Source organism: Bombina bombina, chromosome 4 (genome assembly GCF_027579735.1).
Source record: "Bombina bombina isolate aBomBom1 chromosome 4, aBomBom1.pri, whole genome shotgun sequence".
Taxonomy (NCBI): Eukaryota; Metazoa; Chordata; class Amphibia; order Anura; family Bombinatoridae; genus Bombina; species Bombina bombina.
In genome coordinates, this window is record NC_069502.1 from 602,110,714 (window position 1) to 602,134,499 (window position 23,786).

The window sequence follows — 23,786 nt, forward strand, 5'->3', positions numbered from 1 at the left end:
ATCTATATTACTGCAAGTGGGGTTTTTTTGTCATTTTTGTGTGGACCCATTTTATGTTTTGTGGGTCCTTCTAAATTATTTAGGTATGACAGGATTCTTCTTTTGAATTTTGCTTAAAGGGACAGTAAAGTCAAAATTAAACTTTCCTGATTCAGATCGAGCATGTGATTTTAAACAAATTTCTAATTTTCTTGCATTATTAAATTTGATTTGTTCTCTTGATATCCTTTTTAAGAGTAAAGCTAGGTAAGATAGCTCAGGGGCATGCACTTGTCTTTAGTAGTCTATGTATAACATTGGTTAAACATTGTTGCAAAACTGCTGCCAGATGGCTCCTGAGCCAAACTAGGATTACTCGTTAATAAAAAATACCAAGAGAATTTAGCAAAATTGATAACAGAAGTAAATTGGAAAGTTGTTTAAAATTCCATGCTCTATCCAGTCCATTTAAGTTTAATTATGACTTTACTTCCCTTTAATGGAAGTATATACTTTATGTGATGCTAAACTTTCCTTTTGTATAAACAGATCTGGAATGTTAGCGATATTTTAGATGAAGTTTAATTCATCAGTTGTAATTTGTAATTTTAATCTAAAATTACAAAAAATAACAAACACTAAATTATGAAAAATAACAAACGAAATTATCCAAAATAAAAACAATTACACCTAATCTAATAACCCTATAAAAAATAAAAAGCCCCCCAAAATAAAAAACCCTAGCCTACAATAAACTACCATTGCCCTAAAGAAATCAGCTCTTTTCCATGTAGAAAAATACAAAGACTCCCCCAACAGTAAAACCCACCACCCAACCAACCCCCCAAAATAAAAAACCTAACTCTAACAAAAATCTAAGCTATCCATTGCCCTGAAAAGGACATTTGTATGGGCATTGCCCTTAAAAGGTCATTCAGCTCTTTTTCATTGCCCTGAAAAGGGCATTTAGCTCTTTAAAAAGCCCAAACCCTAATCTAAAAAAAAACACCCCAAAAAACACTAACCCCCGGCGATCTACATTTTAAAGTTCGGACATCCAGGCTGCGAGAAGTCTTCATCTAGGTAGCAAGGTCTTCATCCATCCAGGCAGCGTCTGCTATCTTCACCCAAGTGGCATCTTGTATCTTCATCCCAGTGGTGCGGAGCGGGTCCATATTTCAAGACATCTGACGCAGAGCGTCCTCTTCATATGGTCACCGCCGTACACTGAATCTTCAATGAAAGGGAACCTTTTCAAAATGGCATCCCTTGCATTCCTTTTGGCTGATTTGATTTTGGAAATTCAAATCAGCCAATAGGATGAGAGCTACTGAAATTCTATTGGCTGATTTGAATAGCCAAAAGAATTTCAGTAGCTCTCATCCTATTGGCTGATTTAAACAGCCAATAGGATTTCAGTAGTTCTCATCCTATTGGCTGATTTGAATTTCAAAAATCAAATCAGCCAATAGGAATGCAAGGGAAGCCATTTTGAAAAGGCTCCCTTGCATTGAAGATTCAGTGTACGGCAGCGACCATATGAAGAGGACGCTCTGTGCCGTATGTCTTGAAGGATGGACCCGCTCCGCGCCGCTGGGATGAAGATAGAAGATGCCGCTTAGATGAGGATAGAAGACGTCGCCTGGATGGATGAAGACCTCGCCGCATGGATGAAGACTTCTCACCGCCTAGATGTCTGGACTGTAAGTGGATCATCGGGGGTTAGTGTTTTTTTAAACTTTTTTTGGGTGGGTTTATTTTTAGATTAGGGTTTGGGCTTTCTTTAAAGAGCTAAATGCCCTTTTCAGGGCAATGAAAAAGAGCTGAATGCCCTTTTAAGGGCAATGCCCATACAAATGCCATTTTCAGGGCAATGGGTAGCTTAGGTTTTTGTTAGAGTTAGGTTTTTTATTTTGGGGGGTTGGTTGGGTGGTGGGTTTTACTGTTGGGGGGTCTTTGTATTTTTTTTACAGGGAAAAGAGCCGATTTTTTTTTAGGGCAATGCCCTACAAAAGGCCCTTTAAGGGCTATTGGTAGTTTATTGTAGGCTAGGGTTTTTTATTTGGGGGGGGGGGGCTTTTTATTTTTACAGGGCTATTAGATTATGTGTAATTGTTTTTATTTTGGATAATTTCGTTTGTTATTTTTCATAATTTAGTGTTTGTTATTTTTTGCAATTTAGTTTTAGTTATTTTTTGTAATCTAGTATTTTTTATTTTTTGTAATCTTAGATTTAATTTTTTTAGTTGTTTTAGTTTTTTTTAATGTGTAATTTAGTTTATTTAATTTGTAGTTATTTTATTTTTAATATAATAGTAATGTTAGTTTAATATATAGTTTAAACTTAGTTTTTTTTAATTTCACAGGTAAGTTTTTTATTTATTTTAAGATAGGGGTATTGTAATTTTAATTTAAAGTTAGGGGGTTGTTAGGTTAAAGGGTTAATAGCTTAATTTAGTTTTTTGCGATGTGAAAATGCTAGTACTTGCTTTATAAAAATACTACTTATTCCTTTTTGCCAAAAATATCTAAAATTTCATCCGAATGTTCAGATGTTAATAATGCAAGTATAAAAATATGCTAGCCACAATCATGTTTTAATTTCTACAATAAAGGCTGTATTATGTATGGCTGTTCACTTGTGTGCATACAATGTGTTCAGTCTAGTTTCTGAATATTTGCTTTACATTTAGTGAGCATGGCTGGTATAGATATTTACATCTTTATTAAAACAAAATGTATGCTTACCTGATAAATTTTTATTTCTTTCATGATGAGGAGAGCCATAACACTTGAGAATATCCACCCCCCCCCTGACCACTAGGGGAGGCAAATTAAACCCCAACACATCAGCGCTTTAAATCCCTCCCCCTTCCAATGATCCTAAGTCATACATAAAGTCAAGTAAATGAGGAAAAAAAGAAAAGCAGGAAAGAAAGTGGAGCAAACAAGGGCAAAACAAGTACTTCCACAATCTGAACAAAATGAAATTGTGGGGCTCGTGGGCTCTCAACAAGTTATCAGGTAATTATAAATATTGTTTTTTCATCAGGTGGTGAGAGTCCATGAGCCATCACATGTGGGAATCAATACCTAGACTGTAGAGCTCACAAGACCACCACGAATAGGGGGGACAAACGGTAAAGGCAGGAAGTTACTATTCAGGCACTACAGTGCACAGAACTTTACTGCTAAAAGCAGCCTCAGAAGAAGCATACACATCAAAGTGATAAAACTTAGAAAAAGTGTGCAAAGAAGAACAAATCTGATCAATAGATGCCTCATTATGAAAAGCCCTTGCAGTAGTAAATGCTCTAGTGGAATTAGCAGTAATGCGCTCAGGGGAAGATTTCCCCAGAGCTAAATAAGCCTTGAAAATTAAGGTTCAAGCCAAGCTGCTAAAATAAAAGCAATGGCCTTCTGACCCTTGTGAAGCCCAGAAAAATTAAGAAAAATAAAAGACGAAAGTCTGAAATCCTTTGTTGCTTCCACATAATATTTAAGAGCATCCAAGTTGTGAAGAAGACGCTTCTTAGAATTCTTAGGAAAAGAAGAAACCACAATTTCCTGATTGATAGTATCTGTGAATACCACTTCAGGAGGAAGAGAATAACTAGTAAGAAAAACAGATTTATCCTGATGAAAAATCTGAAAAGGAGGTTCGCAAGACAAAGCTGAAAGCTCATATACTCTTCTAGCAGAAGAAATAGCTAGAAGAAAAAGTACCTTCCAAGATAAAAGTTGAAGGTCTAAACCATGCATAGGCTCAAAAGGAGAGATTTGAAGAACCCGCAAAACCACATTCAGATTCCAAGCAGGAGAAACTGGATGAATAACTGGTTTTATCATTATCAGAACATACAAAATGAGCACAGCAACTTGCTTTTAAAGTCCTAATAACAAACTTATTCATGGTGCACACTGTTATTGGGGTTTCTGCTTACCCCCATCTGGAAGACCACTTCTTCCCGTCTGGAGGACCACTTCTGCCGGCTTCGTTGAGGACATCTTGCCGCTTAGATGAAGACTTCTCCCGGTAAGTGAATCTTCGGGGGTTAGTGTTAGGATTTTTTCAGTTTGTATTAGGTGGGTTTTATTTTTAGGTTAGGGCTTTGGGCAGCAAGAGAGCTAAATGCCCTTTTAAGGGCAATGCCCATCCAAATGCAGTTTTCAGGGCAATGGGGAGCTTAGGTTTTTTTAGTTAGGGTTTTATTTGGGGGTCTAGAATGAAAGATAAACAAGGGACGCCAACATAGTGTGAATCGTTAAAACAACAAATATAAAAGTGATGTGCAAAAAAACTACTCACAAGGAAAGTGGCACCTTAAATGAATAAGGTGCGATAAAGCAGGCTGACATTCAAATTCCAGCAGTCAGTACGCTGGAGGTCTCACCCAGAGGACCTGTGGAATCCAGATAGGCGTCTAGAAAGTAGCACCCACGTTTTTTAGGGCCAATGGCCGGACCAGGTGAGCTGCAAGCTGATAGGTGTTCTCCTGCTGCACTCACGCCACCAAGACTTTTCTCCAAAACTGACAGTGTCAGTGTATGAAAGGTTCCGTGGTAAAAGTCCTGTTTCAAAAACAAGTGGATCGTGGAAAGAAGCAATAATACCGGGTTGTGGTATAAAACAAACAATATTTATTTTGCAACGCGTTTCTCAGTCTATTCCAGACCGTTTCATCAGGCATAATCCTATTCGCAATTACCAAATATATCTGGAAAAAAATATATATCATAGTAAACTGGACATATATTAACATGTGTGTATATGTATATCTCATCTCCTGGTTGGATTCGAACCCAGGACCTAATGTGTGCTAGGCAATGGATAAATAAAAAGGCTACCTTTATGTCTTGTTTAAAATTCTTTGCAAAAAGGATTAGTATTGATACAAAATATATAAATTGATCTACATGTCTCACAATGTCTAGAAGATAATCTTATTTGGTCTTTTTAATAAATGACTCTAATTTTTAAAACATAAAAAAAAAAATTTAAATATAAAACTAAAAAAGAAATGTTCAATTCCTTTTAGTTTGGTTTTAAAAATGAGAGTCATTTATTAAAAAGACCAAATAAGATTATCTTCTAGACATTATGAGACATGTAGATCAATTTATATATTTTGTATCAATACTAATCCTTTTTGCAAAGAATTTTAAACAAGACATAAAGGTAGCCTTTTTTATTTATCCATTGCCTAGCACACATTAGGTCCTGGGTTCGAATCCAACCAGGAGATGAGATATACATATACACACATGTTAATATATGTCCAGTTTACTATGATATATATTTTTTTCCAGATATATTTGGTAATTGCGAATAGGATTTTTTTATATACTTTTTATTTAAGTGTTATCTGTGCGGTCACAATTGTTCAAACCAATTTATACAATGTATCAAAAGTTAAATGTTTTTGCAATTGCAACATTGTTAATAGATTTGACCTTTTGTTTCAATTTTGGGTCACTGTGGGTTTAAATAGATCTCTATTGTTAACTATGATTATGCCTGATGAAACGGTCTGGAATAGACTGAGAAACGCGTTGCAAAATAAATACTGTTTGTTTTATACCACGCCCCGGTATTTTTGCTTCTTTCCACGATCCACTTGTTTTTGAAACAGGACTTTTACCACGGAACCTTTCATACACTGACACTGTCAGTTTTGGAGAAAAGTCTCGGTGGCGTGAGTGCAGCAGGAGAACACCTATCAGCTTGCAGCTCACCTGGTCCGGCCATTGGCCCTAAAAAACGTGGGTGGGACATTGATAAGTACTTTTTATATATTTTACTCATCACCACAAATATCATTGTTTATCTGTGATATCTGATCATTTCAATGTATCACTAAAATTATACACAAATTGTCCTGATCACTTGTTTTACTCACAACTTGTTTTCGTCATTATTATTAATTTTTCACACATACCAAACACTGTGCTGTTTATATTTATTTATGCATATGGGTACAAACCCAATCATAAAGTGTTAGGTCCTACTTTGATAACCTGTGTTTCAAGCGCATCCTCTTAGGTTTTTCCTCCTCAGGAATTTCTTTTTATTTTATTTGGGGGGTTGGTTGTGTGGGTGGTGGGTTTTACTGTTGGGGGGGTGTTTGTATTTTTTATTTACAGGTAAAAGAGCTGATTTCTTTGTGGCAATGCCCCGCAAAAGGCCCTTTTAAGAGCTATTGATAATTTAGTTTAGGCTAGGGTTTTTTTATTTTGGGGGGGCTTTTTTATTTTTATAGGGCTATTAGATTAGGTGTAATTAGTTTAAATATCTTGTAATTTGTTTTTTATTTTCTGTAATTTAGTGTTTTTTTGTAATTTAGATAATTGTATTTAATTTATTTAACTGTATTTAATTTATGTAAGTTATTTAATTGTAGTCTAGTGTCAGGTGTTAGTGTAACTTAGGTTAGGTTTTATTTTACAGGTAAATTTGTATTTATTGTATCTAGGTAGTTATTAAATAGTTAATAACTATTTAGTAGCTATTCTACCTAGTTAAAATAAATACAAACTTGCCTGTAAAATAAAAATAAACCCTAAGCTAGATACGATGGGGCCTAGTTATCAAGCCGTCAACCTCAAATACGCTGGAATTCCGCAGCGTATTTGTGGCGAGGCTGATTCGCCTTAGTTATCAAAGGCTCGAGACCGGCAAAAGTAGAATTTTGTGACGTAAGCATCGATCCGCCGGACTCAGTCTGACACAGATCGATTCTTACGTCACTCCAGATATTCCGCACACAAGTGCGGCACATTCTCACTACTTTTGCTAGCTATCAAAAAACTAGCAGGTACGCTCGGCACTTTTACGGCCCAGCGTACCTGGTTTTCAATCCGCCACCCCTGGAGGCGGCGGATCCCATAGGAATCAATGGAAGTCTGACCATAGCGAAAGTACAAGTTCGCTGCTGACAGACATCCCATTGATTTCTATGGGAGCTGTCTACACCTAACACCCTAACATGTACCCCGAGTCTAAACACCACTAATCTGACCCCCCCTACACCGCCACAACTAAATAAAGTTATTACCCCCTAAACCGCCGCTCCCGGAGCCCACCGCAAGCTACTCTATACATATTAACCCCTAAACCGCCGCTCCCGGAGCCCACCGCAACTATAATAAATGTATTAACCCCTAAACCGCCGCTCCCTGAACCCGCCGCAACCTATATTAAATGTATTAACCCCTATCCTGCCCCCCACTACGCCGCCGCCACTGTCATAAAATTATTAACCCCTAAACCTAAGTCTAACCCTAACCCTAACGCCCCCCTAACTTAAATATTAATTAAATAAATCTAAATAAATTAACTCTTATTAAGTAAATGAATCCTATTTAAAACTAAATACTTACCTTTAAAATAAACCCTAATATAGCTACAATATAAATAATAATTATATTCTAGCTATCTTAGGATTTATATTTATTTTACAGGTACCTTTCGATTTATTTTAACCATGTACAATAACTATTAAATAGTTATTAACTATTTAATAGCTTACCTAGCTAAAATAAAGAGTAATGTACCTGTGAAATAAATCCTAACCTAAGTTACAATTACACCTAACACTACACTATACTTTAATAAATTATTCCTATTTAAAAATAAATACCTACCTGTAAAATAAACCCTAAGATAGCTACAATATAATTAATAATTATATTATAGCTATCTTAGGATTAATATTTATTTTACAGGTAACTTTGTATTTATTTTAGCTAGTTAGAATAGTTATTAAATAGTTATTAACTATTTAATAACTACATAGCTAAAAGAAATACAAAATTACCTGTAAAATAAATCCTAACTTAAGTTACAATTAAACCTAATACTACACTATCATTAAATTAATTAAATAAACTACCTACAAATAACTACAATTAAATACAATTACATAAACTAACTAAAGTACAAAAAATAAAAAAAGCTAAGTTACAAAAAATAAAAAAATAAGTTACAAACATGTTACAAATATTACAACAATTTTAAGCTACTTACACCTAATCTAAGCCCCCTAATAAAATAACAAACCCCCCCAAAATAAAAAAAATGCCCTACCCTATTCTAAATTAAATAAATTTCAAAGCTCTTTTACCTTACCAGCCCCTAAAAGGGCCATTTGTGGGGGCATGCCCCAAAGAAAACAGCTCTTTTGCCTGTAAAAGAAAAATACAACCCCCCCCAACATTAAAACCCACCACCCACATACCCCTAATCTAACCCAAACCCCCCTTACAAAAACCTAACACTAATCCCCTGAAGATCATCCTACCTTGAGTCGTCTTCACTCAGCCGAGCCACCGATGGAACTGAAGAGGACATCCGGAGCGGAAGAAGTTAATCCTCCAAGCGGCGCTGAAGAAATCTTCCATCCGATGAAGTCATCTTCCAAGCCGGGTCTTGAATCTTCCTTCCGCCGACGCGGAACCACCTTCTTCACCGACGGACTACGACGAATGACGGTTCCTTTAAGGGACGTCATCCAAGATGGCGTCCCCTCAATTCTGATTGGCTGATAGGATTCTATCAGCCAATCGGAATTAAGGTAGGAAAAATCTGATTGGCTGATGGAATCAGCCAATCAGATTGAGCTCGCATTCTATTGGCTGTTCCAATCAGCCAATAGAATGCGAGCTCAATCTGATTGGCTGATTGGATCAGCCAATCGGATTGAACTTGAATCTGATTGGCTGATTCCATCAGCCAATCAGATTTTCCTACCTTAATTCCGATTGGCTGATAGAATCCTATCAGCCAATCGGAATTGAGGGGACGCCATCTTGGATGACGTCCCTTAAAGGAGCCGTCATTCGTCGTAGTCCGTCGGTGAAGAAGGTGGTTCCGCGTCGGCGGAAGGAAGATTCAAGACCCGGCTTGGAAGATGACTTCGCCCGGATAGAAGACCTCTTCAGCGCCTCTTTGAAGATGACATCGGCCGGATCGAAGACTTTTCTTCAGCGCCGCCTGGATGATGACTTCATCAGATGGAAGATTTCTTCAGCGCCGCTTGGAGGATTAACTTCTTCCGCTCCGGATGTCCTCTTCAGTTCCATCGGTGGCTCGGCTGAGTGAAGACGACTCAAGGTAGGATGATCTTCAGGGGATTAGTGTTAGGTTTTTGTAAGGGGGGTTTGGGTTAGATTAGGGGTATGTGGGTGGTGGGTTTTAATGTTGGGGGGGGGGGGTTGTATTTTTCTTTTACAGGCAAAAGAGCTGTTTTCTTTGGGGCATGCCCCCACAAATGGCCCTTTTAAGGGCTGGTAAGGTAAAAGAGCTTTGAAATTTATTTAATTTAGAATAGGGTAGGGCATTTTTTTATTTTGGGGGGGTTTGTTATTTTATTAGGGGGCTTAGATTAGGTGTAAGTAGCTTAAAATTGTTGTAATATTTGTAACATGTTTGTAACTTATTTTTTTTATTTTTTGTAACTTAGCTTTTTTTATTTTTTGTACTTTAGTTAGTTTATGTAATTGTATTTAATTGTAGTTATTTGTAGTTAATTTATTTAATTAATTTAATGATAGTGTAGTATTAGGTTTAATTGTAACTTAAGTTAGGATTTATTTTACAGGTAATTTTGTATTTCTTTTAGCTATGTAGTTATTAAATAGTTAATAACTATTTAATAACTATTCTAACTAGCTAAAATAAATACAAAGTTGCCTGTAAAATAAATATAAATCCTAAGATAGCTATAATATAATTATTAATTATATTGTAGCTATCTTAGGGTTTATTTTACAGGTAAGTATTTATTTTTAAATAGGAATAATTTATTAAAGTATAGTGTAGTGTTAGGTGTAATTGTAACTTAGGTTAGTTTTTAGTTTACAGGTACATTTCTCTTTATTTTAGCTAGGTAAGCTATTAAATAGTTAATAACTATTTAATAGCTATTGTACCTAGTTAAAATAAATTGAAAGTTGCCTGTAAAATTAAAAAAAATCCTAAAATAGCTAGAATATAATTATTATTTATATTGTAGCTATATTAGGGTTTATTTTAAAGGTAAGTATTTAGTTTTAAATAGGATTCATTTACTTAATAAGAGTTAATTTATTTAATTAATATTTAAGTTAGGGGGGCGTTAGGGTTAGGGTTAGACTTAGGTTTAGGGGTTAATAATTTTATTACAGTGGCGGCGGCGTAGTGGGGGGCAGGATAGGGGTTAATAAATTTATTATAGGTGGCGACGGTGTAGGGGGGGCAGATTAGGGGTTAATAAATTTATTATAGGTGGCGACGGTGTAGGGGGGGCAGGATAGGGGTTAATAGGTTTAATATAGGTTGCGGCGGGTTCATGGAGCGGCAGTTTAGGGGTTAAACTATTTATTTAGTTGCGGAGAGGTGCGGGATCAGCAGGATAGGGGTTAATAATTTTATTATAGAGGGCGACGGTATAGGGGGGGCAGGATAGGGGTTACTAGGTATACTGTAGGTGGCAGCGGTTTCCGGGAGCGGCGGTTTAGGGGTTAATACCTTTATAAGAGTTGCGGCAGGGTCTAGGAGCGGCGGTTTAGGGGTTAATACATTTATAAGAGTTGCGGCGGGGTCTAGGAGCGGCGGTTTAGGGGTTAGTAACTTTATTGAGTTGCGGGAGGCTCCGGGGGCGCCGGTATAGGGGGTAGAACAGTGTAGTTTAGTGTGAGTGCTTAGTGACAGGCTAGCAATAAAGCTGGGAAAAAGCCGAAGGGCAGCGAGATCGGATGAGTGATAACTGTCACAGTCCGCTGCTCATCGCCCCGCGGCTTTTTGACAGCTTTATTTGATAACTTAGGCGTATTTTTTCAGGTCCGTGGCGGCGAAGGTAGGCGAGCTTAGGCGGGCGTATTGGGCCGGCGAAGCCAGAAAAGTAGACGGCTTGATAACTACCCCCCAATGTAACTATTAGTTATATTGTAGCTAGCTTAGGGTTTATTTTATAGGTAAGTATTTAGTTTTAAATAGGAATAATTTAGTTAATGATAGTAATTTTATTTATATTTATTTAAATTATATTTAAGTTAGGGGGTGTTAGGGTTAGACTTAGGTTTAGGGGTTAATAAATTTAGAATAGTGGTGGCGACATTGGGGGCAGAAGATTAGGGGTTAATAAATGTAGGAAGGTTGCGGAGACATTGGGGGAGGGAGATTAGGGGTTAATAAATATAATGTAGGTGTTGGGGGCAGCAGATTAGGGGTTAATAAGTATAATGTAGGTGGCGGCGATGTCGGGGGCGGCAGATTAGTGGTTAATAAGTATTATGTCGGTGTCGGCGATGTTGGGACGGCAGATTAGGGGTTAATAAGTGTAAGATTAAGGGTGTTCAGACTCGGGGTTCATGTTAGGGTGTTAGGTGTAAACATAAATTTTGTTTCCCCATAGGAATCAATGGGGCTGCGTTACTGAGTTTTACGCTGCTTTTTGGCAGGTGTTAGACTTTTTCTCAGCTGGCTCTCCCCATTGATGTCTATGGGGAAATCGTGCACGAGCATGTATGACCAGCTCACCGCTCACTTAAGCAGTGCTGGTATTGGAGTGCAGTGTGGAGCGCAATTTTTCTCTACGCTCACTTCTTGCCTGTTAACGCCAGGTTGATAAAAACCCGTAATACCAGCGCTGCAGGTAAGTGAGCGGTGAGAATAAACTGCAAGTTAGCAATGCACAGCTCATAACGCAAGACTCTAGGCAAGAGATATTGCTTACTTATTTTACACAATGGATGCACACAAATATTCATAGAGGTGGCTAGATTGTTTAATTCAGTTAAATCCTTGTAGGTTTTAATCATTTTACCGCTACATCCCAAACAAAACAAAGGAATTAATGATGTTCGCAACTATTTAATATACTTAAGATGTAGCATTACCTGAAATTTTTCACCTCTATTCATCTCTGTTGATCGAAATTCAGGTGAATCAATATATGCATTGGGATATATATTATGAAGAAAATGCCCACGATAGGATACCTTCATTCTGTAAATATGTGAAAATAAATTCAAAGTTATTACATAATTCAGATTACAAATATATGTGAATATTATAACAGTGTAATTACATCAATGAATTAATGCATAATACAAACATGTTTTCTTGGTTCAACATTATAGTATTTCTCCAATTAAAAGAGCTTGTTCCTTGATGTAGATGGACATCATTTTCAAGAAACTCCTTCATATAATTTAAAATGCCTCTCCACTACTGCTCATCTATTTTTGCATCTCCTATGCCACTAAAAGGATTGTCTTTCATCAATGTTGTTATTTTTAATATTCTTTTATTGGTTTCACTCCCTGAATTTACACTTCCTGACTCTACAAAGGGTGTAAATACATTTGGTACATAGACTATACAACACTGTAACAACATGCTTGGAAGAAGTAGTGTAAACAATTATTACATAGAGAAGCATTAAAGGGATACTGAACACAAATTCTTTCTTTCATGATTCAGATAGAGCATGCAATTTTAAGCAACTTTCTAATATACTCCTATTATCAATTTTTCTTCTTTCCTTTGCTATCTTAATTTAAAAAAGATGGCATCTAAGATAAAGAGCCAGCCAATTTTTGGTTCAGTACAGCACTTGTTTATTAGTCGGTGAATTTATCCATCAGGTTGTTCACCAAAAATGGGCCGGCTTCTAAACTTACATTCTTGCTTTTCAAATAAAGATACCAAGAGAATGAAGACAATGTTATAATAGGAGTAAATTAGAAAGTTGCTTAAAATTGCATGCTCTATCTGAATCACAAAAGAAAACATTTGGGTTTAAGAAGAGCAACATAAGGCAAGTGGTTGGGTGAAGTGCACTCCTGCACAAGCAGCTCTTTATTTTTATATATTTATACTTAATTTAAGTGAATTGTGCAGCAGAATTTGTAAAATCACTTCTGGATCTATTTCTAAATGTATAAAATTATAAAACATACAGTGTAAAGCTTAAGGGGCCGAATTATCATTGTGCGAGCAGACATGATCTGATATTGCGGATCATGTCCGCTGCACATCGATAAATGCAAACAGTATATGCTTTTAGACCGCTGCTTCATAACTTGTGTTTCCGGAGAGCCTGAAGGCTCGCCAGAAACGCGGGGCGCCAAGCTCCATACGGAGCTTGATAAATATGCCCCTAAATGTAATAATACTGAAAGAATCCAATCTGAATGGTAAATTAATATAAAATAAAAAATACAAAGCACAAAGTGTAAGTGTAACAAAACTCTCATATCATGCCGTACTGTATTGCACTGGATTTATCTCTCCTTCACATACAGAAATGCAGAGAGCACCCCTTAGACAAGTATAGCAACATTTACCTGTCTAGAATTTTGTGAGAGATCTGGCAGTGCTGAGGAGTTCCACCCTTTTTCTTTTAGCATTCAATGAGTTCAGCCCCTGTGGAGTTTGCCCTATAATTTCTCTCCGAACACAACAATCTTTTATCATCAAGCCCAAATGCAAATTGTCAAAAGAATGAAGACTGAACATATTAGTTTTTTTTAATAGCATAGTGGTTATGTTGGGATAATAAGTAACAGATCTAATTGGAACACTATTAGTATTCATCCTCATTCTCAGGATACACAATAAATATAGCAATGCCTGCATAAATTCTACAATTATTGTCAAGTTCTTAGTTTCCTCTGTTGAACATACCTAAAAAAACAACTGCTTATCAGTTATGGAGGTGATAAATTATGACCTGGTATGGTATTCAGATTCAAAGACTATCATTAAAGATCTGGAAGATAATCAGCACAGGCTTTTTTACAGGATTCCATTTCTACTTGGATAAAGACCTGAGGAATCTATGTAGATTTGCTTGACCCACATAGGTGGGAAAGATTTGGACTCAACTGTGATTTCTGCCTTATTTTCAGTCCTGAACAAGAATATTTGTCAAGGGATCTATAACCTTTGGCCACAATGGAGTTACTTGGAAGTTTAGAAGAATTTTGCTGCAGCTTCTCCCACTCTTCCCTTAGTGCTCATATGAGTCTGACACAGTGAACTGAATTGTTATTTTTTACATGATTAAGATAGACCTTTAGGTCTCTATATGCCTTGTTTTTTTGCCTTTCAGAATCTTGTTTCTATTCTATAATTTAAGGGTAGCTTTACAAAGGGTCGAGCGGACATAATTCGCTGTAGCAAATCTTATCTGCTCGACCTTGCTAAATGTCGACAGCATTTATCATTGCACACACATTTCTAGTGATATGCTTGTGCAATGCCACCCCCTGCTCATTGGCGGCCAATCGGCTGCTAGCAGGGGGTGTCAATCATCCAGATTGTATCGTATCAGGATGATTTCAGTCCGTTACCTAGGGGACCGGTTCAGGAGAGCTTGTCTCATGTGTTAACTAGCTTGCTCCAGCAGTGATTTGATAATATATGTGTGTTAATTTGCTAAGTGGGTATGATGCTCTAACGTATGTGTGTATGATTGTGTTACTGCATAGGGAAAGGTAATCCTTGATAAGGCTCCTGCTAAACAAGGAGTTTATTGGAGAAGGGATTTAAGATTGTTTGCCCTAAACTATGTGTGAGACGATGCTATAAACACAGGGAATCCCTAATCCTTAATACAGCTCCCGCTATAGAAAGAGCTTAGTTGAGAAGGGACTACAGATTGTTTGCTTGTTGCTCCTTGACTATGTGACTGATCACTACGTTTCGCCAAGTATGCAAGTGAGATTAATATAAAAGCATTATGCTATAATTGAATTTGATACTATTGCTGTACTTGGTTTGTAAATGTAACTATCTCCTAATAGGAGCTCTAAACTACCTTTTTTGCCTTCTCATCTGGACATTGAGTTTTGCCTTCCCTACAAGTGCGTTGCTACACAGTACTTATGATTACACTGAATCATTGCTATTCAGATCCCACCTTAGAATAATAATCTCACCTATTTTCTATTTTGGATCTTAACTCTGCGGAGTTCAAGTGTTTTTAACGTATGAATGTCGTGATTCTATTATTAAAATATAAGGAATGAAAGGCTATTTTGTTTCTATTTCACTATTGAAGTAAACAAAAAAAATACACTAACCATACATATTTAGCACTCTTTTCTTTGTTGCATATCTTGCAACTCATTTTTAAGTGAGTCTTCCAAGTTCTTCTTACCCCCCTATAAGTGCTTGATGCAATCTTAATATAATGATATCACTTTTAGTATAATATTCTGTGTTTACTACCTTATCAACCTTTTCATATCACAGGCTTCTAAACTCCTCAGAGACTCATGGGTTACAGGAAATAAGAAAACCTATTTTTTTTCCGTTTCTGTAGCACATATTGCTAATTTTCTTTGAAACATATCTCTCATGTTTTATACTCTACTTTCTTTTCTTTCTTGTCGTCGCATTTCTGATGTTAGCAGCACTATTGATTTTGATGCTATTCTGTTCCCTCAAGATGGTGTTTTTTGTTCTCTGTCTCGTAGAAAAAAGACTAGGGGGGCGATTTATCAAGCAGCAGATGCTGCTTATTTTGCATAAGCCTTCTGGCTCACCATAAACAGGAGTTAAGAAGCAGCGGTCTTAAGACCGCTGCTCCTTAACTCGTCCGCCACCTCTGAGGTGGCAGACTGCAATCATCCCGATCGGATACGATCAGGATGATTGACACCCCCTGCTATCAGCCGATTGGCCACAAATGTGCAGGGAGCGGCATTGCGCAAGAATTTCACCAGAAATGCTTGTGCAATGATAAATGTCAACAGCGTATGCTGTCGGCAATTAGCGATGTTGGGTAGACATGATTCGCTACAACAAATCATGTCCGCCCGACATTTGATAAATTGGTCCCTAGGTCTTTGTCTATTTCCTATTCTTGTTTTCCATCTCATCCCAAGAAAATTGTGTAGCTCACTGTCTCAAAGACTACTTATATCATACGAATTCTCTTTGTTCTGCTAATTCTAAGCAATAACTAATGTTTATTTTACATCATTTTTCTGTTTCCCCTACTTCTCTCTCTAGATGGGTTAAATGGATCATAACTGAGGCAGGTATTGATAATTCTGATTATCCTAGCTTTAGTATAGGTATAATCTTTTCTTCACTTTCTCTTTATTATGAAATGTTATATGTTTAATGTCTAACTAATGACATTTTTTATTTCAGTTCAAAATGTCTGGGGTTCAACAGAGCATGTCTTTCAACATCTGCAAAAAGTTTTCATTTTCAAGATGGATCTCTTCAAACAGTTTTCTTTAAGTTTCAACCTTCGTGGTCAAGTTTTTCTTTGTTCGGACAATCCAATTGTTTTTCCTTGGACTTTTGGGGGTTTTAATGTTTTGTAATTTCTATTGTTCTAACTTTTAATGGACATAATACCCATATGCTATATCACTTGAGAGTAATGCAGCATAACTGTAAAAAGCTTGCATAAAAGTATCATCTGAACATCTCTATGTAAAAAAGAAAGATATTTTGGGGCTGAATTATTAAAGGATTACTTTCTGTTATAATTTTTAAGCTAAACAACTAACATATTAAAGTTAATAAACATTAATTAAAACCTACTGACCTATATTTTCTCCAAAACGAAGTTTCATAACGTTCTAAAAGTTATATCTTTTATTCGCCGATGATGTCACGTTATCCTGCCCACTATTTTCAGCACTGCGTGTTCAAAATACTTAAACCAATAATTTTGTGTTTAAAGCGCCATTTTGAAACCTAGGTATTGTAAGCGGATTGGTACAGAGCAAAGGATACCCATGGAGTGGGTTTGGAAAACAATTAAATTTGCAGACAAGATTTCTGATATACGATAGAGATATGTTAATGAAATGCTATTGATAAAAAGCGTATTTGGGGTAGTTAGTTAGTAACAGGCATAGAAAATATTTACTTACAGTGGCCCTTTAAGCTCCGAATGGAGCTTGATGCCCCTGTTTCCGCGCGAGCCTCCAGGCTAGCCGGAAACAGAAGTCTAAAGACCGCTGCTCCATAACTTGTCCGTCTGCTCTGAGGCTGCGGACATCAATCCTCCCGATCCTATAAGATCGGGCTGATTGACACCCCCTGCTAGCGGCCGATTGGCCGCAAATCTGCAGGGGGCGGCATTGCACAAGCATTTCACAAGAACTGCTTGTGCAATGATAAAAGCCAACAGCTTATGCTGTTGGCATTTATCGATGTGCGGCGGACATGATACGCTACATTGTATCATGTCCGCTCGCACTTTCATAAATCGGTCCCTTTACCTCAAAATGTATTCAGCTTACAATAGTAAGTGTTCTGTGATCAGTTATCCTTCAGCTGCTGTCAGATGCATGTTGGAAAAAAAAAACAAAAGCACAACAGCTTCATTAGTGCGGATGTCTCACTTTTCTTTCTGTGATCTCAAGAAATTTCACTGAAATCTTGTGAGATATTTCATAGTAGACTTTCTTAAACTGAAGTGGGAAATAACATGGCTGCACCTGCACATGCCAGATGCATGCTCGATTTGAAGTTCCATGACTAGCGTTCTGATTGGTTGCTTAAAGTCCTTTTATTATGGGATCCGGCTTCTGAAGAAATTTTGAGGTAAGACATCTTCCTTTTTTTACATAAAGATGTTTAGGTGATATTTTCTAGTCAGAATTTTACAGCCTTTAAACAGACTTCAATTATTTAATTTGCTATGTTCTATTTGTATCCTTTATTGAAAATAATATCTAGGTAGGCTCAGGAGCTGGGAGCTAGCTGCTGATTGGTGGCTGCACATGTTAAGCTATTTTTATTGGCTATAATAATATGTTCAGCTAGCTCCCAGTAGTGCATTGATGCTCAATCAATAAAGGATACCAAGCTAATGAAGCAAAATTGATAAAAGTAATAACTGGAAATCTTCTTAAAATTATATGTTCTATCTGAATCATGAAAGAAAAATGTTGTGTTTCATGTCCCTTTAATGTTGTAGCCTTTGTTGGAACATGTAAAATATTAAAAGTTTGATAACTATATGGTAATGTAATATATTAGCACTTTAAAACAAATTTTAAGTTATAAACAATATACCTCCCAGCAGTGCAAAAAAAAATTAAATTTATAGAGATAAAATAATATAATGCATAGAATGTTTACAGAGAAAGGGCACAGTCCTGAAACGTGCGTCGGATTTGTGCCAACGTCATCAGCCATTGCCTGAGACGCTGCATGTGTGTACCATTCAGCGGCTTCCCTCTATGGATACGGATGCTTATGCCGGACTTCAGAGTAGTGACTTGGTGACCAGCACAGCACATATAGTGCAAGATTACAAGTTGCATGATATGAGTTTTCCACGCAATATGGTCTTTTCGCAATCAATTTCCATTGCACAGCTATTACAAGTTTTGAAAGATCCTTATTGCAAATGTGCATTTGCCTTTTACGCAACAATCCTTTCTGCGCTCCAAAGGCTGTAGTTATTAGTTATGCGTACCGGGGTTTTCCGTAAGCCGCCAACCCGATAAGCTGCCCATGGGCGCTTATTTTAGGTGGGCGGCTATATGGAGTTAAACATTATCTGAGCCCATCTCTGGTTATAACTTCAATTCTCCTCTCTCTGGCTGAGCCCATCTCTGGTTATAACTTCAGTTCTCCTCACTCTGAGGAGAATTTGAGTTATAACCATTGACATGGGCTCATATATGACTGGTATACAGGCTGCTCAAAAATCTACATGACCTAATAAATTTACTTACTACAAGAAAATAAAGCATCCTCTTTTTATTTGCTATGGCTTAACACTTTAAAATAATTTGGAGGGGCTATCAGCATCCTACAGAGTGACTACCGTATTATAGCCCTGGGCTGTTATTCGGTCCAAGAATGAAAACGAAAAAAACAGGATTTTCCATTTAACAGCCCTGGGCGGCTTTTCGGAAAACCCCGGTAACATAAAAGAAACACTTCAAAAATACTTTACAAAGTACAGTTACACTCATATTAACACTGTCTAATACAAATTATTTTATAAAAATATTGCACACAAAAGTTATAAGGGCTAAAAGATACAAGATCTCGGGTGTTATAAAAATAAAGCAGATGAAGGGATTTTACATTGACATGCATACACATACATAGAGAAACGGATTTATATGTATAGACATGTTTAACTATGGAGATAATCAAAAGATTTTACATTACAATCTCATGCGCATTAAACAATATCTAAAAAGGGAAAGAGATATTCGCATATAGATCTCGAGATATCTAGACATATATATAATCATATACATATCTCTCTATAAATAGATATTAGTCCAAAAAGCATCACATATATAGAGAACTATTTATTTATAAATAAATAGAACATAATCTGTTACGAAAACATTTTCACAATATGAAATATTCGCATTTTCATGTAAACTTTTCGAGGAGAATACGTCATGGGCTTTGCGCAACATATTAGGTTTTTTGTGTGGTTTTTTTTCTATTTGTCTTCTCCATTGAATTCTATGGGGAATACATAATGCGCACACGGTTTAGCCAGTGCAAAATAAGTTATTTTGCAACTTGTAATAGCTGCGCAACCCCAAATGTGAAAAAGCCAAAATGCGTTTTCGCAACTGATTTGCCGGGCATCTTGTAATCTTGCCCATAGTGATCGACACGTGGGAGAGCCCCAAAAATTCAGTGGAGACTACTATCCTGTTGCATTTGATGAATAACCGCAAGTACTACAAGGTGCAAATACTATATGTGTAATCAATTTAAAGCTGGTGCTGTTATATTGCGATGTGAAGAGATCTAATACAATTACTCAAATGTGTGACAGACATCTTGTGAGGTACTGAGCCTTTTACAGCAATGATTCAAGATACCTTATGTGGGCATCATACATATACTTAAGAGAGTTGTAACCACTGATAGTATCTTTATACACACACTGGTGTAGATTATATACGGGCAAGTTTGTGTTATAGACGGCTTGTTTGGAGTACATGTTGATGGTTTGATGAGATTGAACTTTGCATGGTGTTAAGACATTATAACTCTAAACGGCACTTAAATCATCGCAGAACTTTTCTTTGTGGATTTTACTCCATGAGAGTGCAGCTTGATCCTTTTTTACTAAACAAGTGTGTGTATATGGACAAGTGAATGATTGGGGCCCCTTCCTACTGACATTATCTCTGTAAACATTCTATGCTTTATATTATTTTATCACAATAAATGTAATTATCTATTTTGCAGTGCTGGGACGTATGTTGTTTATAGTTTGATGACCACACTATCCCGTGCGCTGTTTTATCATAATTGTTTTTTTATTAAGGTACCATATAGATAGTGCTGTCACTTGTTAATGAATATTTTAAGTTGTGTTTTATTCTCTCATGTTTTTAGTTTGTACTAATTTGGAGATTTCATGTCTTGAAAGGCTTTTAAGGCAAAAGCAAGAAATTCCTCATGTTAATGTAACCTGCCATAATCTCCTTTTATTTTCCCATTATTATAGATGTTCCAAGGTACAGACTACAGCTTGTGGCATAGAACAGGAACACAAAGGAGTTAGTGATTGGATTTTATCCTCCCACACTAAGCAACAAACTACCCCGGGAATAAGCCAAGGAAAAATATTACAGCAGTTAAAATTACATTATCATTTGTGTGCAAAATGGTAGACAGATACTTACCCCATACTGAAAGCACAGTATTTTAAAAAAATACTAAGTTAAGCATATTTCCTTGATACTCTTAGTCATCTAACTGCCAGGAGCTTAGGTTAATTTCCACATCCAAGTACCAGGTACATTTTTAACATTTTACTGCAAATCTGATTATTCCCAGTTACAGAGAACACAGCACAAACTAGGTAGGTAAATTCCATAAAAAAAAACCTTTTTTTACAGAAGTATCTTTTAAAATGTAAGAAGTATTTCTGTATAAAAAATGTGTATGATAAGTAATTTAGGTAAGAATTTACCCTATAACAATTAAAATTTAAATATTTTTGGGAATAGCAAACTCATGTTTCAAACATACATTTCTGCCATTAATGATAATTATAATAATAGATTTCCATATATCTGATTATATTAATGCTTAAGGAACACAGACAGTGGTAATTAAAGTTTTTGTCCCCTTGGAAATGATGTACAGTATATTAGCAGATGTGTTCAAATAGTTCACATTTGTGTATGAAGGTTTCACTTTATCTCAGATCTAATTATGAAGCGAGGTGATGTCAGAGTTTAGCTACTCGTAATAGGTATTTTGGGCAACAAATTCTCTTTGGAGAGTTTGTTACATTGCACTGCTGTTGTGCAACTGTCAAGTGCTTACCAGAGTGAACAAAATGAATAGCTCTGATTTATATCCAACCTTAGAAGCATCAGGGATATGAGTATTAAAGTGCTGCAACTCCTGAACAGTGCTCTAATTGAAAGATACAAACTAAGAGGAACTCTGAACGTGTAAAAATATGAGGTTGCACATACAGCACCTAATATGTATGAAATTGTCATACTGTACCTACTTTCCCTTCAGCAGGATACTTAGACGATCATCAACTGAAGTCTTGTCCTCTACAGCATATGTCTGTCCCTTTGTTAAATTCTGAATGCTACAGAATTGCCCAGTTAGTCTTTGAAAAAGTGCAGGAGGCACATGAAGTGGTTCAAACATCTTGTGGTATATACCCTTCAACTCCTTATCAATCTTGATCTAGAATATAAATGCACAATATAATAGCAAATCAAGATGACATTTTATGTCCTATTTTAATTACAGTGTCTGCCCTTAAAAACTATATAAACAGAATATATATATAAATAATCTCAAAACATAAATGTAATACAATATAAATCAAAGTAAAAAAATAATTCACTAAAAATACAGAAGTCCATTTTAAACCGAAACCATGAAATTTAATAACAATTAGAGTGACGCTACACATTTAAAATCTCTAGTTTGGGGGTTCTTAATGTAGGTTTAGTGAATCTAATTCTAGAAAATTCAGTTCCCATTGACAGGCTCAAGGGTTAATAAACAGAGCAACAATTATCACTAATACTGTTATACTTCATGTGCCAAAGAAATATTGAATAATTCTAAGATATTGACAGTCTGGGTATTTGACTCAGCCAAAGCTAGTTGTGGATTTAGTCACAATGTCACTCCAGACCTTTCTCTTAATAATGACATGAGCACAGTGTGCCATTGGCTTGGTCTGGGTGTCAATAGCTGGGCATTTGCACGTAATTTGCAAATCAACGTATAACATGTCTAACAGTTTGCAGGTGTTTTGTATGACTGTTGTGTTACACGTGTCTTGTATAGGCATGTCTCTCGTGGGAGCTTCTGTGGGAAGATACAACACCCACATTTTTCATTCTGATTATATAATATATATATAAAATATAATTATATATGTAGATATATACACACACATATACGTATATATATATGCATATATATACATATATACACACACACATTCATATACACACAGACATACCTCTTTTTATTGCGCTTTGCTATATTGCGCTAAACAGATATTGCTATTTTTACAAATTGAAGGCTTGTGGTAACCCTGTTTTGGGGGAAGTCTATCGGTGCCATTTTTCCAACATATATACACATTTAAACACATAAATACACATATATAAACACCTATATTTATATAATTGTAACACATATAATGAAAAGTATGAGAATATCAATAATACCTCTAATACCTCTACTGATATGAAGATTTAACCTTTTTTCTGCATTTAAAGTAAAAAGTAACAAGCAACATTTAATAAAGAATTGATGCTTTGCACCGCCTGTCAATGCCAAAGTAAAAGAAGAATGCTTATTTGTTAATGGGGGAGGGGGTGTCGAGTGGGTGGTGCCACATATGATTGACAGTAAAGAACAGAGAGGCAATTTTCACAGGTAAAATGTGTGTTTTGTTAATATTACAAAAGAGAATTAACATAATACCGCAATGCACGAAATATATCACACATACTTTTGCAACTAAAAGCCATTAAGTTGCACAATAACAACTTAACAAATGCTTTATATTTGTAGTCATAGCATGTTGTCTAACAGTAACATAAAAAATAATAAATTGTACTTACGGGTCTCTTTTTATATACCAAGTAAATAAAATGCATAAAGTTGAAAGAAAGGAACACAGCATTCCATACCACTATGTCTAACGCACAACGGAAAAGAGCAGCCCACAAGATAAAGAAAGCACATCCTATATAGAAGACAAAAAACGTTATTTTGACACCGAATTTCAATATTTCCAGCAGCAAACTGAATAATATATATATATTGCTTTCCATTATTGCAAACTTATCTGCTACATAAATAATATAATGACCTATATTTCAATACATTTTGTGCAAGTAACAAATAGAATGCAGTGATTAACTCCACCTTTGCTGCATGTAACACCTAAACCATTCCAGATTTTTTGGTACCAGTAATATACATAGAGCAGTAATTATTGTCATGAGACCGCAAATAAGATGAATGCTCTCAACACCATTGTAGATAAATATATGCAAAAATATTAGACCTCAGATCAGACTGGGAGCTATCCCACATTCCAAATTGTACTTATGACTAGTATCAGAGATTCCAATTTTTACTGAGGTCAGACAAACTCTGAATTTCAATCCCCCAGAGTGGTTTCAAGCAGTGTTCCCTCTTAGGCCAGCAGTGAAACAGTTAATTAGGGAACCACACTCTGCAGTTAGCAAACACTACACAATGCAGATTGCAAGGTATGGTTCCCTTATTAACTGTTTCACTGCTGGGCTGCTCACAAAATGTGGCCTTAAAGGGAACACTGGTTTCAAGGAAC

General features: G+C 36.2%; 1 protein-coding gene across 3 annotated transcripts in view; it reads right to left on the reverse strand.

The window, feature by feature from the left end:
* BVES (blood vessel epicardial substance) overlaps positions 1-23,786 on the reverse strand; it is a 180,171-nt gene that overhangs the window by 39,992 nt on the left and 116,393 nt on the right. For all 3 annotated transcript variants that reach the window (XM_053710584.1, XM_053710583.1, XM_053710585.1), the window contains exons 3-5: positions 23,050-23,174; positions 21,459-21,646; positions 11,857-11,965 (exon numbers count right to left, since the gene is read on the reverse strand). In XM_053710584.1, the coding sequence (XP_053566559.1) occupies positions 11,857-11,965; positions 21,459-21,646; positions 23,050-23,174 (422 nt within the window). The remainder of the gene's footprint in view (positions 1-11,856; positions 11,966-21,458; positions 21,647-23,049; positions 23,175-23,786) is intronic.